The sequence below is a fragment of the Engraulis encrasicolus genome, chromosome 21 (genome assembly GCF_034702125.1).
Source record: "Engraulis encrasicolus isolate BLACKSEA-1 chromosome 21, IST_EnEncr_1.0, whole genome shotgun sequence".
NCBI lineage: Eukaryota > Metazoa > Chordata > Actinopteri > Clupeiformes > Engraulidae > Engraulis > Engraulis encrasicolus.
The window spans coordinates 46,548,451-46,567,457 of NC_085877.1; the positions used below are offsets into that span (position 1 = coordinate 46,548,451).

General features: G+C 44.4%; 1 protein-coding gene across 1 annotated transcript in view; it reads left to right on the forward strand.

Moving 5' to 3' along the window:
* The window catches only part of LOC134437447 (phospholipid-transporting ATPase ABCA1-like), a 633,180-nt gene that overhangs the window by 230,380 nt on the left and 383,793 nt on the right, over positions 1 to 19,007 (forward strand). Inside the window, exon 15 of the mRNA XM_063186937.1 lies at positions 9,916 to 10,138. Coding sequence (XP_063043007.1) covers positions 9,916 to 10,138 — 223 coding nt within the window. The remainder of the gene's footprint in view (positions 1 to 9,915; positions 10,139 to 19,007) is intronic.

A 19,007-nucleotide genomic window follows, 5' to 3' on the forward strand; every position in this document is an offset into this window, starting at 1 on the left:
GGAATCGGTGCCCTATTTGTTGGTACTCACCGATACCACCACCAGCATTTTAGTGCTGATTTTGGCCCTGCCCCATACTGGTATCAGTATCGGTGCAGTACTAGTTAAAACCCTATTGGTAGCTCATTTCAACGACGTAGCCCATCTAGACAGAACTCTGGATAAGAAAGTTAGTCCTTGAGTACAGGCCTTTATAGGCTCTCTCTGTATATGTAGTGCACTCACTTAATTGATACACCAAATCTATAACTTGTCAAGCATTGAGTTGAGGCTGATGCATTGGAAAGCCTTGCTCAATAAACAAAGTGTACACAGCCATTTGTGTATTATGTGTGTGCGTGTGTGTGTGTGTGGGTGGGTGTGTCTGCATGCATGTGTGTGTTTTTATATGGGTTTACAACAATAACGTGTGTGTGTGTGTGTGTGTGTGTGTGTGTGTGTGTGTGTGTGTGTGTGTGTGTGTGTGTGTGTGTGTGTGTGTGTGTGTGTGTGTGTACAAAGCACTTTGTGACTCCTGGCAGGCTCACCAAGGGATGGATATCGACATGACATTTGGGTGGCCTTATGAAGGCTTGTTTAATACAGTCCTTTCCTTCGATAACAACCACCCAGTACCCAACATGCAGCACTGTATTCCTGACATCACATAATAAATCATTGGCCGAGATAGGACGGCAGAGATGGAGTAATAAAAGAGTGAGAGAGCAAACGAGCCCGTGAGATGGATAGAATGAGCTCAACAAACAAAAAAACAGCAATATATTGATGGCAATAGAAGTTGATTGTTACGTACCATAGTGCAGTAAACAATTGACAAGATATACACGTAGATGAAACATTGAAAAACATGGAGAAGCGAGTGAGTGGGCGGGCGGGTGTTGTATACAGGTTTTTGGTTAATAACGGCTTCACAACGCCTCCATGCAAAAGTGTAGCTGTTACATGCTGTAATGAATTATTGGTCAAGCAAACAAGTGAGAGACGAGGACAGAGATGAAGTCCACCAAACAAAATGTCAATATAAAGTATTTGTGGAAAATGAAAATAAAATGGAAGACCATGAATAAATGTTGCTCTAATTATGCTCTAATAGTTGGAAGTTGTGCTCCAATAAATGAATGATTGATAGGGTTAGGAGATGAGAGAGACAAACACCCATCCATCCATCCATTCATGCCATCCATCCATCCATCCATCCATCCATCCATCCATCCATCCATCCATCCATCCATCCATCCATCCATCCATCCATCCATCCATCCATCCATCCCATCATTTTCAATTATGTTCTCCTCCTTCCCTTCATCCTCTCATCCATCCATCCATTTAATTTACTTTTTCCTCCTCCTCCTCCTCCTCCTCCTCCTCCTCCTCCTCCTCCTCCTCCTCCTTCCCTTCATCCCCTCATCCTCCTCCTCCTCCATCCAGCTTCATCTCCAGTATTGGGGGCATCTTGCCCATGTTCCTGGTCTTGGCCTTCATGTACACCGTGTGCGTGACCATCAAGGGCCTGGTCCTGGAGAAGGAGACGCGGCTCAAGGAGGTGCTGAGGGCGGTCGGGGCCTCCAACGGGGCCCTGTGGTTCGCCTGGTTCATTGAGAACATGGCGCTCCTCACCATCCCCTGTGCTCTGATCAGTATCATGGTCAAGGTCAGAAATCGTCATCGATCGCCATCCGTATTTGTCTGTCTTCATTCCGCCGTTTGCAAAATAAAAGTAGGGCAACCAGATTAATCAACTCGTAGTTGTTTGTAATTTGGGGTTATGGTAAATGGAAGGTTCTTGGGATCACCTGTTGCTTCTCACCTTATGTTGCGCTTTGATCAGTGTCATGGGCAAGGTATGGTCAAGGTCATGGCCACAGATTGCCACCATTTTTTCTGTTATCATTCCACATATTGCAAAATGAAAGGATAACCAGAGAAGAGTTGTATACAAAGTAGAGGTAGAAGTACTCTTTTACCAATGTAATTACAACACTAGTAGTGTGATACTACATAGTTGAAACCATGTAATATTCAGTGGTGTAGTCTACTTTTTTATGGTGGGTATACTGTATATTTGAGCATTTTTTGAAGTGGGTATATTGTATATATTTGTGCTATTCTAAATAATGGATGAATCAATTTTAAGTGGGTATACTGAAATCCCTGAAATTTTGAAGTGGGTATACTCCGTATACCCGCGTTCTACATAGACTACACCAGTGGTTCCCAAACGTTTTTCCTTGTGCACCCCTTTGTACATTTCAATGTGGGTCGCGCACCCCCTAAGGGAATGTGTTGGTGTGCTGATGGCCACTTAAGTATAGCTTCACTGCACAAATCGTGGCAAATTATGCAGAGTCATTTAGGGAATCCTCATTTCCAATAGACTTGATGTTTCTTCAAGCAGACAATTCACCATGCAATTAAAGACTACTTAATGTTTATTAATGCTGTATAAAAACACACATATCTGCCATTGCCCAATTCAGCTCACGTACCCCCTTGTAGCAGGCCACGCACCCCCAGGGGTGCACACACCCCAGTTTGGGAAACCCTGGACTACACCACTGGTAATGTCATAGTACAATAGTTTTGTAATTGCATCCCTAAGAATACTTCTACTTCTACTTTCTAATTTTTTGGGTTGTAATTTGTGCTATAGTAGATGGGAATTCCTTTAGATCACCTGTTTCCTCCTCTGTCAATATGTCTGTCTTATTTCTGCTGATGACAAAATCTCACTGAATCTAATCACGACCTAGATTGTCTGTTGATTATCGCCCATTGCACACCTGTATGATGAAGAAAGTTGGAGAGATGAGTCATCTGTCTGGCTTAAATGTAGTGTATCTGATTCATTTTCATCAATGCTTATCCATGCTTAAAGTGATACTGTCCCGTTTTTGTAAATATGCTCATATTGCACCTACCCTTGAATTAAATAATTGAGTTGTACCTTTCTCCAGTACTTCCTGCCGTTCTCTGAGTACGGCAGTGCAAATTTGACCTCTAAGCTAGCAGTTAACATTGAGTCCTATGAGACCAGCTAGCCGCCAGCTGCTCTCATAGGACTCAATGCTAACTGCTAGAATGGAGGTACAATTTGCACTGCAATACTCAGAGCACTTTTCGAAGTACAAGAGAAAGGTAAGACTGAATTATTTCACTCAAGGGGAGGTGTAATATGAGTCTATTTCCAAATATGGGACAGTATCACTTTAAGTCAAGTAGGACTAGCAAACTCTTCACTCTTCACCCTACTGTTCACTGTTGGATTTGGGCTGTAATCAGTTCACAGCCAGGCCACTCCTAACCATTCCACATTTAAAATTAGGGTGTTTCAACCGGACTACATTTGAGTCCTACCGTATATACGTTTCATTGCCTTAAGATTTGTACTCTCTAATGTATTCACAGGCACGGTTGAAACCATCGGCCTTAATTAATGTTAAACACAAAAGGTGCAGGGCTTGTTCAACAGCAATAAATTATGCTTTACATCGAGGGTCTATTTAAAAAATAATAAAAAAAGTGTACCCAAGGCATTAATATTTTAACACTGCCATTAGCATCAGCATTGAGCTGAATTTCAATTACAGAGAGAAAGTTTTATCAAGTGATTCTCTTAATGGCTCTTTGAGCAATGCATTCAGGAAATGAAGGGACCTAATGGCGTTGCAAAGTGAAGTTTGTTTCTCTTTTATTTGATGGAGGAGAATATGGTCAGCGTATAGTTCTACCTATAGTCATTCATGAACACAGTAGTTTAATATTTAATGTGATCTTTTCCATTAATAAATGATTAAATGATAAGACAGTCTGTGTGATTCCTTGTAAGGTGCTTTGGCAGAGCATGGCAATAACTTTATGAAGAGAGAGAGAGAGAGAGAGAGAGAGAGAGAGAGAGAGAGAGAGAGAGAGAGAGAGAGAAAGAGAGAGAGCGAGAGAGAGAACAGTTTGTTGGCCATGCTGTGTTGTTCTGTTTTCTGTGTTCCTAAGTTTGTGCATTACAATTAATCAACCAACTGAATCGTGTCAAGCACAAACCTGTTGAACTTTCAGTAAACAAAAAGTGGGTGATTATACTAATTGATTGCTGCCTCATTAAATCGATTTGCTCTTTCGCTAAGACAAATAATAAATCAATCCTTGATTACTTAGACTATAAAAAAACATGTTCTGTGAGGTAAATTGTGTTTTGTTTTCTACTATATTTCGACTGCCAAGACTTCAGTGGCCATCTTGTTATTCCATATTCTTCCTCCTGCACTTAGGTTTTCTTAAAAAGTGTGTTAACATTTACTCCATCTGACTCATGGAAGAACAGTGACCTTCTGTTGTAGTAGACGTCTCCTCCTTTCCCTCTTCCTTCAGTCTAAAAGCATCGAGATGATATCAGTACAGAGGCCTTTTGTCTGGGATACTCTGACATGAATAACAAAAACAGTAAAAGAAAATAGAAAGGCTTATACTTCAATAGAGTTATAGAGACAGTCCGATAGAAAGGCAGACTGTTAGACAATAAGACAGGCAGACTGTTAGTTATGTTTGCTATGTAAATTCAGAAGCACATGCACTGTGTGCACATAACATATTTATAGAATATGTTTGAATCGTCTTTCATCATTTGTTGGTGAAAATCATCCATATCAGTTTTGGGTAGCTTGTTTGAAACTATGAACCTCATTGTTTTGACAGTTTTTACCTGAATGCCAAGAGGACTGTGCTCTAGGCTTTGCAGCACATTAGTGTAATTTATTGTTTTACTTACACACACACACACACACACACACACACACACACACACACACACACACACACACACACACACACACACACACACACACACACACACACACACACACACACACACACACACACACACACACACACACACACACACACACACACACACACACACACACACACACACACACACACACACACACACACACACACACACACACATACACACACACACACACACTCTCACACATATACACACATACACACAGGCATTTTAAGTGGTCCACATTGATCATATCCGTCAGGCTCTGACTTTGTTATGGGCAGTTGACCTTTCTGTTCCATGTTATCACTGTCCGAAAAAAAAAAAAAACCCACTTCTTTCATATTTTGAAGTGACAGGGTAAGTCACAGTGTCCTCAGTGTCAGTGTTTTTTTATTCATTTATTTTTGGAAAAGGATAGCATCATTTAAACAAATATGAAAGCCCTCGACAGCCGAATGAAATGGAAAGCAATGATTCCTTATTAGACAGCGGCCTTAATCCATTTTTTGCGGTCTAATTGGAAAATATCTCAGCGGTAAGTAAAATTTACATCTGAACAGCTGGGCGAAATGTTATTTCCCCATCAGCCTAATATGCCGTCCACCGATGACCGATTTGTAAACATTAACAACGCTAAATTGAGTTAGCCCACCCCGGCCCGGCTTGATTCAAGCATCGGAAGCAGAAGAAGTTGAGGTTGCGTGGGGAGGGGGGAAGAGAAGGATGAAAAGACATGAGGTGGGTATGAAGGAAGGAAAAGCAGATGGAGGAAAATGATAGAAAGAAGAAGAGAGAGAGAGGAGGAGGGAAGGAATAAGATGGAGGGAGAAACGGAACGATCGTGACTGAATGAGCAAATGAACCAACGAACAACTGTCGAACACCCGCAAGCATGAACGATGATGCCGGCCTAAACGATGATTTCACGCGGCTCTTTTGGCACATTAGTGCCGCGGTGAAGGGATGTGGTAATTATGGCTTTCATGGCATATGGCCTACGGCAGCGGTTCCCAAACGTTTTTCCCCGCGCACCCCCTTGTACATTTCATTGTGGTTCGCGCACCCCCTTAGCGAATATTTTGGTGTGCTGATGGCCACGCAAGTATGGATTCACTGTGCATTCACTGCACATTATGCACAGTTTTGAATAATCCTCTTTTCCAATAGTCTTGGAGTTAAACTGCACTTCAAATGGACCTTTCCAGCATACAATTCACTGTACAATTAAAAACTACTTAAAGTTCATTGATGCTGTATAACAACTCTCACCATTGCTCTATTCAGCTCGCGCACCCCCTTATGGCAGGCTGCGCACCCCCATGGGTGCACGGACCACAGTTTGGGAAACCCTGGCCTACGGTTAAGCATCGGCACTGCCCACGGCTCCTGCACCTGCCTCAACAGTCTGTACATACAGGGCTCTGCAATAATGAATACACCTCTGTTGAAAAGCTACATTTTGAACAATATTTATTTCCAAAATGGGCATACATTAATTTAATACAGCATCTATTAACCTTACAAAAGAAAAGCAAGTTTAACCCCTTAGCGCAGAGACTATGTTATAACCTTACTGTCACCAAAATTGTAATGGCTATGCCCTCATCTGATACTTAAGGCTCTCTGTACTGCCATAGCAATGTTGTTATGATGTAGTTTAGTATGTAGTTAGTGAATGGGCCCGCTGACGACCCCATCTGCCAATATAAATGATATATCTTTCCATGTTTATTCAATTTTGCTTGTGCAAAAGTGAGTACATCCCTATGTTAAACTCCCATAGAGAGGATCATGAGCTGTCCCGTGGCTCCTGCGCCTGCGTTGCCCGTCTGTACACACTATGTAGCCAGGCTGTGCCCTCCTAGTGAGGCAACACTTTCAGCTTTGCAACTAGTCAGGTCAGAAATACGAAAATACGGGAACTCCTCCCACCTTGTCTGTAAGCAAACAACCATAAGCAAACCAAGGGAGGCGGGTCAACCATGCCGTTTGGGAAATGTTCATTGTTATGCTCTTGGTCAGACCAGGTCTCGAAGAGTCTTGAACGTTGATGTTAATCAGGTTACATACTATGTGACTAACCCAGAAGAAAACAGGCCACATGTCTCTCAGAGAAAAACTCATAAAAACTCATAAAATCCATAAATAAATCATAAATAAATGGGCAGCCATGGCTCAATGGTTTGAGCACTGGCCTTACTATTAGAGGGTTGCAGGCTCAGCACAACCCCACTTTGCTCTCGCCCTTTCAAAACCCTGTACCAAAATAACTGTAAGTCGCTTTGGATTTAAAAAAAAGTCAACTAAGTGTAGTGTACTGTAAAAAAAAAACGATGAAGAATATTTTTGTGATTTCTGAAGACGCAACTCAGGTATCACTGTATAAAGCTTAGAATCTCTGATCAACTCAATAAGCCCCCGAGCGTTCTGGGGGCCTGTTGTCTTGTGAGTAGTCACACACACACACACACACACACACACACACACACACACACACACACACACACACACACACACACACACACACAGACACACACGCACACACACAGACACACACACACACATACACACACACACACACACGCAGACACACACACATACACACACACACACACACACACACACACACACACACACACACACACACACACATACTTATAGTATTCACTTAGTATCATCTGCCAATCTCATATTATTTTTTTTTGTTCTGTTCTTCTCTTTTTTTATTGAACAAGATATATCAGACCTTTTGTATAAGACATATCAGGTCTTCGCAGAGGCGCATCTTGCCACCAGGCAAGGTAGGTAGCCGCTTGGGGCCCCCAGGCCCCTAGATAGTGAATAACAGCCCACAATTTACCACAGTAGTGGCGATTTTGGCTCAAATGTTCATTCTTCTGCATTTTCGCTTGGAGCTCCACCTGACCCTAGAATCGCCTCTGGGTCTTCGTCCCTAAAAACATTATTTGAAGATAGGATTGTTTGCAAGTCAACAGAGGTTGTACTTATATTTACTGTTTTTTTCCCTGCTACGGCAGTAAAGTAGAGAATGTATTGCCTATTGGTGAGTGCTTCACAAATGAATTTCACGTACATGTAGGGTAAATTGGACCACATTTAGCCTGTATAAATTTCACAGGGTTTCGGCTGTAATCAATGTCTTTTTTCTAATTCTCAAAGTACATACTGACCTCTTGTAGCTTCTAATTCAAACATTTTGTCTTCTAATTTCATGTAAGTGCCTTTTCAGCCTTTTGTTGAAGTAGTCTTTTACTACAGTAAAAAAAAATGCTACTTCCAAATTACCATGAACTCTTTTTTCACTATACGATAAGTCAGTGGTTCTCAACCTTTTTTTAACAAACGCCCCCTTGACCCCATCATAAGCCTCCCGACTCCCCGTTGACCTCATCATAAGTTTGCCAACGCCCCCCTTAGTATTGAAAAATAAAATGGACTAAGGTTCCCCAATGGGACTTAAGCCCCACCCCCACTAAGCTGTATCTTTCTCATCCAGACCCTCCGAAGGGGGGAATGATGGGAAAAGTTTGAGAACCACTGCTTCAGGTGGACTGTTTTGTCACGTCAAGAGATTACACAGACAGTCACAGTCTTCCAAGTCTATCACCCAATTACATGAATTGATCGATCAATCAATTAATCAATCTATTAATGATTTCCAATGACTTTCAACAATACGCCCCATTCCCAACAAAAGGTTCCTCTACGCCATTGCCTCCTCTCTGCCTCTTTCCATGACTTGAGTGTGAACCTTCTCTGAGACCAAACGCACGCACGCCCGGACACCATGATCTTAGTGACCTAGAGGTGTGTCGTTCACGAACGAGCCGGTTCTTTTGAACGGCTCCCTGAAGTGAACGATGGGAATCGGATCGCAGCTGAGGGAGCCACTCGACCGTTATTTCGTTCATTTTTCATTCATTTTAAGCACGTGACCTCGACCAGAGTAATTAAATTTGGGAAAAAACACACTTGTTTGCCTTATAGAGTGGCAAAAACTGTCTTTAGAAGCCGGAGAATAATCAGTTGTTGTTTGGACAAAATTACCTTGAGGTGGAGTCAAAATATTACATTCAAAACACTGAATAAATAATTGAAAAAAGACCGTTTTTTGAACGGGTCTTTGAAAGGAACGAGCCACTAAGATCCGGATCCTGTCAAAGAGCCATAAATCCCATCTCTATTAGTGACCTAGTAATGCCATTACATCATAGGTTCCTTCATTCATTGACCATGTACATAACCCTAGCGTGGATCTCTCTCTCACACACACACACACACACACACACACACACACACACACACACACACACACACACACACACACACACACACACACACACACACACACACACACACACACACACACACACACACACACACACACACACACACACACACACACACACACACACACACACAGGTTTGTGCACCCCATCCCTGCCCCTGTACTTTACGCCAGCGTGGATCTACTCAGTAACTATGTTTGTGAAGGGCTCGATTGAAAGACACACACATACATGTACAATTTCACACAAACCACACCAACATGTACGCAAAATGGAAAACACATCTACGTCCACTGACAAGGAAAACCAGCTGCACACATACAACACAGACACACGCACACACACACATACACACATAAACAAAATGTAAAACCTGAAAAACTCCTTCCAATACCTCATGCAGGTTCCTACCGTACGCTACACACACATACAACAAATACACACAGTCTTACCGCAGAAATACACCAGCGGCGATCTGAGCGAGGCGAGCAACGGAAGTAATTGACTTTGTGTTAAGTCGCGTGACAAAAGCGATTCTGGAGACTAGAGCGATTTGCGCGACGAGCGCAACAGTTTGAAGTTGAAATCCTTTCAACTTTCTATGACGCGGTTCGGCGACAAGCCGCGACAGCCAATGACTGTATAAAGGTCAGTGACCACAGCCAATGGGAATGCTTGAATGCTTTGCCTTCTGCCTGTACGGACATACTCTAGTCTCCTCAATCGCTCGTATCGCTTGCTGCTGCACTCTGTCGCTTGAATCGCATCGCGCCTGGTCTATTCGCGCGGTTAGTGACCTAGTTATGCCATCCCATCCCATCCCAGGTTCCTACGCTCCCTGGCCCGATCCTTGCCCCTGTACATGACACTGGCCTGGATCTACTCGGTGGCCATGTTTGTCAAGGGCATAGTGCAGGAGAAGGAGGCGCGACTGAAGGAGACGGTGCGGATGATGGGTCTCCGGGGCGCCACCTACTGGCTGAGCTGGGTCATCAGCAGCGTCATACCGCTCAGCATCAGCGCTCTGCTGCTCACTCTCATCCTCAAGGTGATTCTGAGGATGGAGCTTGTGATTTCGTGATCGTTTGTGATGATTTTTGATTTGTGATTGATGATTTTTTTTATTTGTGATTCATGATTGTGATTTGTGATTTGTGATTCATGATTGTGATTTGTGATCACTCACTCTCAAACTCAATGTGATTCTGAGGACGGAGTTTGATAGTGACTTGTGATTTGTGATTCATGCATGGCGACTTATATGTAGTAGTGTATTTGCATGCATGGTGACTTGTATTGCATGTATTGTGTTTGCTTGCTCTATGTGATTCTGAGTTGGGATTTGAGGGTGTTGTTGATTCTTCTGCATGTATTGTTTGCCTGTTCAATGTGATTCTGAGGGCGTAGTTAGTGATCGTGATTTGTGATTCTTGCATTGTGACTTGCATGTAGTAGGATTGTGTTTGCATGCTCTATGTGATTTTAAGTTGGGATTCGTATGCATATAGTTTTTTGCCTGTTCAATGTGACTGTGAGGGTGAAGTTCTGATGTGTGATTTGTAATTCCTAGTCATTTGCCCGTTTTGTCTTTGCATGGTCTACACTGCCCTACAATTTTAGAACGCAGTATCTTGAAAATGGTCGAAAATCAGTTTAGACCGGAAATTGGCTTTAAAATACCTTCTTCTTGGTCCAACTTTGTCCCGTTTCAGAAAAAAAATGATAAAACCAATTATACTGCGCTTTTTTGTTTTAAGAGGTTACGTCGTACCAGCAAAAACGCAGTATATCATGTGAGATACAGCACTTCTCCATTGACACCGTGGTTTGGGCGTCGACAGTAATACCACAACAGAACGCAGTATCTTGATTTTTCAGCTAAAAAGACAAGAGAATGTTGGGGTTTTTATGTGTTTTTTATTGTGTGCATAGGGGCCGCTAGGGAGGGAAAAGTGGTACAGATTCTAAGGGCCCAGGCACTGACAGGGGCCCTCAGGGGAGCCTAAGCACTGAGAGGGGCCCTTAAGGGGGCCCAAAATTTTAATCTTTCATGGGGCCCAACATTTCTTGCAGCGCCCCTGATTGTGTGCATATATTTCAACCATAAAAAAAGTATTATATGGAAGTGTCATCATCACTTAACCTCCAACACAGTTGTGTGTGGCCAGAAAGGAAACTTTAAAGTCTTTTTTCTCAGTTTACCAGTGAAGAGAGATACTGCGTTCTGAAATTGTAGGGCAGTGTATCTGACATAGTCTTCTGGAGGTCTTTTAAAATTCACACAATCATTTATCTCCTATAGATTGCACAATTCTCTTCTTTACTTATTTGTCATACAGCATGACCGATTCACAATGGTTGTTCAATTTCCGTAAAAGTGATTGCCAGGCGTGCAATATCACACTTACCCAGAGGTACAACTTTACAAATTACAAGGAGAATAAGTGATGGGACTTCAATCCCAGTGAAAACGTGGGCAGATAATGCATGTCCCTTTACCCTTTGCAGACTCTGCTTCAAAACAGAGACAAAAATAAGTACAAGGGTAAAAAAAAATGATAGCTTCATCCATCCTGTGTAATGTACAAAAAAGTGACAAGAGCAGTGAATGAGTGTATTCACGCTCTGTTTGAGAAGTAGCATGCTCCCCGCAGGAGCTGCAGCTGCTGTTGCTGCTACTACCAGTGTTGCCAGATTGGGCGGGTGCCCGCCCAATTGGGCTACTTGGGATGAGCGTCGGCGGGTAAAAACGGGAAAAATTGGCCATTTGGCGGTTTTTTTCCGGCCGTTTTGGGCCCATAGAAGTCAATGTAATTTGTTGATTTGGGCAATTTAGCGCATTTTGGCGATTTTTAACAAGCTTTTGGGCGGGATTTGGTCAGACACATCTGGCAACAGTGGCTACTACTGCTAATACTCCTGGAAAATTACAGCAGTTAGGACATCTGGGCGCAGAGATGGCAGAAGCTGAGAGGACGCACCAAGATTATGCAGTGTGTGTGTATGTGTGTGTGTGTGTGTGTGTGTGTGTGTGTGTGTGGTGACGGTCTGTCTTCTTCCCCTCCCCCGCTCACCTGCGCTGAGCTCGGAGCTCGTCCCAATTAAGCGCAGCTGAGCGCAATTGCAATCAGTGTGGCATTCTAGTTTCCTCTTGTTTCTTAAACTCCCCTCACTCACTCCAAAATGAGAGCAGTAACACGCACACACGCACACAACACAGTAACATTTGTGAGCCCGAGTATCCAGCCTGGATCGAACACAGTTACGTTTGGTACTATTGCTACGGAGCCTTCGTGATATCCGAAATAACTGCCGTAAGCGTGCCGACATTGTCTTTGCCTAAGAAGAATGGAATACATCGTCTAAAAGGACCTGGGTGGTTCCCTCTTCAATAAGAAGACTCGTGAGTAAATGAACTGGCTGGATATTGCCACTAACTTCGCTGGCTGCTCTCTCCGTCTTGCCCTTCACCCCCAAACAATACACACCTTGACAAGTTAAAACGCAACTCCACCACAAGCCCAGAAACGCACACAATTCCACACACCCACATTACAACACTACACTACACTACACATCTTCTCTATCTTCTTCCTCTCTTTTTTTAGAGAGTTGATAACGAAAGACTTATTTTTTCATTGGAGTACACTGCCCTTTGGATTTACTACCTTTTTTGTTGGATCTACTTTTGTGTTGGATTAATGAACATTTAATGAAGATTTGAAAGTTTAAGGAACTGCCTCGTCTCATGCTTTCCACTGACTGATTCACTGATATTTTTGCTGACGGTGTTTTGGGATTTAATATTTTTTTAAAGATTGCAGTTCCCCCAATCACCACACCGTTACAGAATGGCGCCCAACGTGGGGCCGGAGATTGTTTTGTTTTATCTCTGAGCCCTTGATCTTCAGCTGATCACTTATTTGTTTGAGAGTGGCTGCTTCGCTGTTTTTGCCTATGGAGTGACATTTGTGCCACCGTTTTTGAATTACTGAGTATGGAGTGACATTGGTGTCAAAAACATCTGAACATTTAAGTTTTGCATTTTGGATATTTTTTTAATTACTTGCTGTGCTGGACTTTGAATTAACTTTGCTGGAATTGAATGCACTGCTTGCCCTGCTGATCAGCCGCCGCGCTGAGCTTGCTTGAACTTTTTTGCTGTGCTGTTTTGGGACTGTGAAAAAAAAAAAAAAACACACACACACACAGTAACACAAGCACCACACACACCCTTTGCAATTTTCACTTAATTCATTACATTGATTCTTATACCTGTAACCTGATCATTCGCTGTGCATTCGTTGCTGCCCCCTGCTGTGCCTTTTTGATATTGCTCTTGCATGTTGATAGCTGATATTTAACATATGAATAGATTGATATCTTTCATCATGTCTTCTCCTCCTCTTCCTACTGATTCACCCCCCAACATCTTACTCAACCCTCCTAACATAAATACACCTGTCCCTTCTTCAAACATAACTAATGTTCAGGTCTCCTCTGCACCCATACCACTTCAAAATCTACATACACCTGCCCCTTCTGCTCGCATACCTACTTCTAACACACATACTCATGACCCTGCTGCAGACAGGCCACTACATTCCATCTCCCTACTTGATCAGACAGTGGCTGAGATGTCTAATCCACTTCTAATCACCTGTGCTCCCTCCATTGTCCCTGTAACACATAGCAGTTCCCCTGTGTACACCAGCGCTCAAGATGGAGTAGTTACTCATTCCACTTTTTCACTTGACCTCTCTGCCACAACCCCAGTGTCTGAGGATGGTTCTCCTTTGCCACTCCCAGGAGCACTTCCAACTCCAGGACGTGCATTAGGACAACTGGCAGAACGTGCACAAGATAACTGGGAACAGGTCTACTTACTAGTTGAACAAAATCAGAGAGAAATCGGAGATGCAATGAAAAAACTCAGTGATCACATGCAGGGTAAATTTGATGAACATGCATCACAGTCTCAAGCTCACTTCGCCTACCTCACAACCACTGTGCTAACTATGCAGGACAAAATGGAAAGAGAACTAGATTCTATCATGAAAGCAATGAGAAAAGTAGCTGCTGAGGAGTGTGAAAAAGTACGAACTACCACAACTTCTGAACTAACCTTTAATGTACAACAATTGCAACTTGAACTCCAAAGGGATTTTAAAGCATCTCAAATGACTATGTCTGACATAAACGGCAGGATGATGACTCAAGGAACACAACTGACTGAGTGCATGTCACTAGTGAACACCCTGACAGCCAGATTTGATTCCTTGTGTGATCAAGTGCAGAGAGTGGAGAACACTTCTCGGGACACACAGAGGCAAATGGGAGAATTGCAACGAAAAGTCACTCAAACCTCACATGTACCCGTTACGAGCCACACACAGGTCAGCTCTTTGGCACATGTCATTTCTCAACCTGCTGTGTCTTCTTCCTCTAGTGTACACTCTTCTGTACACTCATCCAGAGTGGATCATATAAAGCTGATGAAAGTCTTTCCTACTTATGGAAAAAACGGAGACGACACAGACCCTGTGCTTTATTTGTCAAAATGTCAGGACTTTATTGCACTGCATCCTCTGACAGACGCTGACATTCTTGCCACATTCCGGACAGTTCTCCATGGTACCGCCAGGGACTGGTGGGAAATCACCCGTACTCAAGTTGGTACGTGGGAGGAGTTCAAGACTTCTTTCCTATCCGCATTTCTGGCCGAAGATTACCAAGATGAGCTGGCGGAGAGAGTGCGCACAAAAAAGCAACAAGACAAGGAGTCAATAAGAGATTTTGCTTATCCCTACAGAGCATTATGTAGGAGATGGAATTCACTACTCACTGAGCAAGATATTGTGAAACTCATTCTTAAGAATATCAAGCCTTACCTTGCCAGTCAACTTCGAGGACGTGTGAAAGATGTCGATGAGCTTGTCCGTCTTGGTCACCAATTGGAAAAGGACCACGAACACCAGCTAGAACAAGACCAAGCAAAACACATCAGATACAACCGACCACAACAGGTTTCAAACCCCTTACCACATTCAGCACAAAGCCAACCACCTCTGTTGTGCTGGAGGTGCAAAGGCACACACAATCCTGGTTCCTGCCCTCAACATAGCTCTCCTGTACACCACACTCGCCAACAACATTCACAACAACAACATAAACAGAAATCAAATCAGAAATCAAGTGGAAATACAAATGCCCTTACTGCTGTTGCATCAAAGAGTATGAAAAACACACTTACCTCCTCTCCTTCCGCGACTGCTCCCGCCACGGATCTGCTAGGCCCCCTTGCTCCTCAACAGCTGGTCGTGCCTGTGACCATAGGTTCCTGGTATGGGAAGGCTATCCTAGACACTGGTGCAAGCTGCACCCTATTACATGAATACCTGTGGTCCGATGTGATGAAGTCCAAAGCACTTAACCCATGGACACAGGGTTCTTTGTACCTAGCAAATGGAGAGCTTGTAACACCACTTGGCTGGATGGATCTAGATCTTGGTGTTCATGGAAACGTGACTGACCTGTCAGTAGCTGTCCTTCCATCTGTGGCACTGGCATACGGAATTGTCCTGGGACTAGACTTCATATACCATAGCCAAATACAGTTGAATGTCTCAGACAACTCTTTCACGTTCAAAGCCAATCCATCCGCTGTCTTCTTCTTCCAACCCGGAAGTGCGCTAATCTCTACATTGTCCCCACAGTACCGGACACTACACACACACCACGTGTCGCTCATCAGTTCCATTCCGCCCCCTCTGCTGTCCTTGCAACCACAACGCTTAAGCGTACAGGACTACATTGAGCGAGCAGTGTCAGCCGCTCAAATACCAGACAATGGGAAACAACAGTTGTGTGACTTACTACTGGGCAACCCTGATGTGTGCACTCACCGCATTGGGAAAACAGAGGTGCTAAGACACGTCATCCACACTACCACCAACGTTGCTGTCAAACAAAAGCCATACCGCATGTCTCCCATCAAACAGGCCATCGTGAAGGACCATGTCCAAGAGATGTTGGCACAAGGCATCATCGAGCCATCACATTCTGGCTGGTCCTCCCCGGTTGTTCTGGTGCCTAAAAAGGATGGTGGTCATAGATTCTGCGTCGACTACCGACGGCTGAATAAGTTGACGGAGAGTGATGTTTTTCCTCTACCTAACATTTCAGAGATTCTGGAGTCTTTGGCCGGATCCACAATCTTCTCTACCATTGATCTCAACTCTGGATACTGGCAAGTAGCCATGAGCAAGGAAAGCAAACCCATGACTGCTTTCATCACTCCATCTGGCTTGTATGAGTTCAAGGTGATGCCCTTCGGACTCAAGAATGCTCCTGCCACGTTCCAAAGGTTGATGGCTACTGTATTGGAGAGACTGAATGGGAAATGCTGCCTCGTTTATCTTGACGACATTTTATGCTTCTCGAACTCAGTCTCCCAACACTTCTCCGACCTCCAGGATGTCTTTGACTGTCTGTTCCGTGCTGGCCTGACGGTGAACCTCAAGAAGAGCCACTTCTGCCTGTCTGAGGTCAAGTTCCTTGGACACATCGTGAATGCTGCTGGTGTCACTGCCGATCCGGACAAAGTGACCGCAATCATGGATTACCCGGTGCCCCAAAACCTCAAGGAGGTTCAAAGGTTTCTGGGACTCTCCGGTTGGTACCACCGGTTTGTCCCAGGCTTCTCCCAGATTGCCGAGCCACTGAACCACCTGAAGAAGAAGGACCAAAGCTTTGTCTGGACTGCAGCTTGCCAACAGGCATTTGAGAAACTGAAGGCATGTCTCACAACACCACCTGTTCTAGGTCACCCCATGCCTGACCTGCATTTTGTTGTCCACACCGACGCAAGTGATACTGGTCTTGGTGCAGTGCTCACACAACGCACAGGCCCTGAGACCGAGCATGTCATTGCGTTTGGAAGCAGAACTCTGAACAAAGCAGAACGGAATTACACCACAACAGAAAAGGAGTGCCTAGCAGTCATTTGGGCCCTTGAAAAGTGGCAGTATTATCTTGAGACAAAAATGTTCACAGTTATTACTGATCATGCTGCACTCCAATGGATCCTGACGTCTACGAAAACATCCAGTCGACTCCTGCGATGGGCTCTGCGACTGCAGAAGTTTGATTTCATTGTGGAATATCGCAAGGGAAAACTAAATGTAGTCCCCGATGCCCTCTCTCGTGTTCCACTTCCAGCTGGGTCGATTGCAACCGTTCAGATCCAGAAGGTAGACAGTTTCCCTCTGACTGCTGACATCCTGTACACAGAACAACACAATGACACACACATTCAAAACATCCTCAAGGCACTGGCAGAAAACGACCCAAAAATGCAGCAAGACTTCACTGTGATGGAAGACATGGTGTATCGAAAGACCACCAACAACGGCAAGACACTCCACCGCCTGTACATCCCGGCATCCTTGCGGGACGAGATCTTCCATTCCTACCATTCGTCACCTATTAGTGGACACTGCGGAACATTCAAAACTTACAAAAGACTCTATGACAGGGCTTACTGGCCAGGAATGTGGACGGACGTGAAACATCGGATTGCTTGTTGCCAGCGGTGTCAGACCAGAAAGGCTGACAACAAGAAGCCTGCCGGAAAAATTCAGCAGACAGAGGTGAAGAGACCCAATGAAATGGTGGGAGTGGACATCATGGGCCCTTTTCCTCGAAGCACAGAGCAAAATGAGTACCTCATCGTCTTCGTTGATTACTACACCCGGTGGGTTGAGCTTTTCCCAACCAGAACAGCCACTGCACCAGTTGTTGCCAAACTCTTCAAGAGAGAAATTCTCACTCGCTGGGGAGTCCCTGACTTCATAGTCTCTGACCGAGGCTCTCAGTTTGTCTCCTCCCTGTTTAAAGAGCTCTGCAACAGTTGGGCAGTCACGCCAAAGCTCACAACAGCATACCATCCACAAACCAACATGACGGAACGTGTGAACAGAAATATCAAGGCCATGATTGCATCTTTTGTCGACGACAATCACAGAAGGTGGGATCAATACTTACCTGAATTTCGGTTCGCCTTGAACTCGTTTGTCCACGAGACAACAGGAGTTACCCCTGCGGAACTGCAGCTTGGACGCAAACTGCAAAGTCCAATGGACAAACTCCTGTCCAGTCACAGTTTGTGCCCTGATGATTCTTCCTACGATGTAGTAAAACATCTCAAAGACCTGCAAAACAAAGCAGAGCAAAGCAGTAAGATGGCAAAACGCAGACAACTGCGAAATTACAACAAAAACAGAAGAGATGTCACTTACCTGCCGAAGGACAGGGTCTGGGTGCGCAATCATCCTCAGTCTTCTGCAGCACGCTACTTCTCGGCCAAGCTGGCTCCAAAATGGAAAGGCCCGTACAGAATTGTCCGGCAGTTGGGTCCTGTGAATTTCCAGGTGGTCCGGGAGGACACTGGAGAGGACCTCTGCACTATTCACGTACACAACCTTAAGCCATGCTTTCCAACAGCAGCGGAACTGGATGCCCGGGAGAGGGAAGGTCTTCGGACACTCTTCGAGGAATCGTCGGATGAAGAAGACTTCCCTGGCTTCCAAGATTGACCCTCACAACCTACGGTTGTTCTTCCATGGGGGGGAGAATGTGACGGTCTGTCTTCTTCCCCTCCCCCGCTCACCTGCGCTGAGCTCGGAGCTCGTCCCAATTAAGCGCAGCTGAGCGCAATTGCAATCAGTGTGGCATTCTAGTTTCCTCTTGTTTCTTAAACTCCCCTCACTCACTCCAAAATGAGAGCAGTAACACGCACACACGCACACAACACAGTAACATTTGTGAGCCCGAGTATCCAGCCTGGATCGAACACAGTTACGTTTGGTACTATTGCTACGGAGCCTTCGTGATATCCGAAATAACTGCCGTAAGCG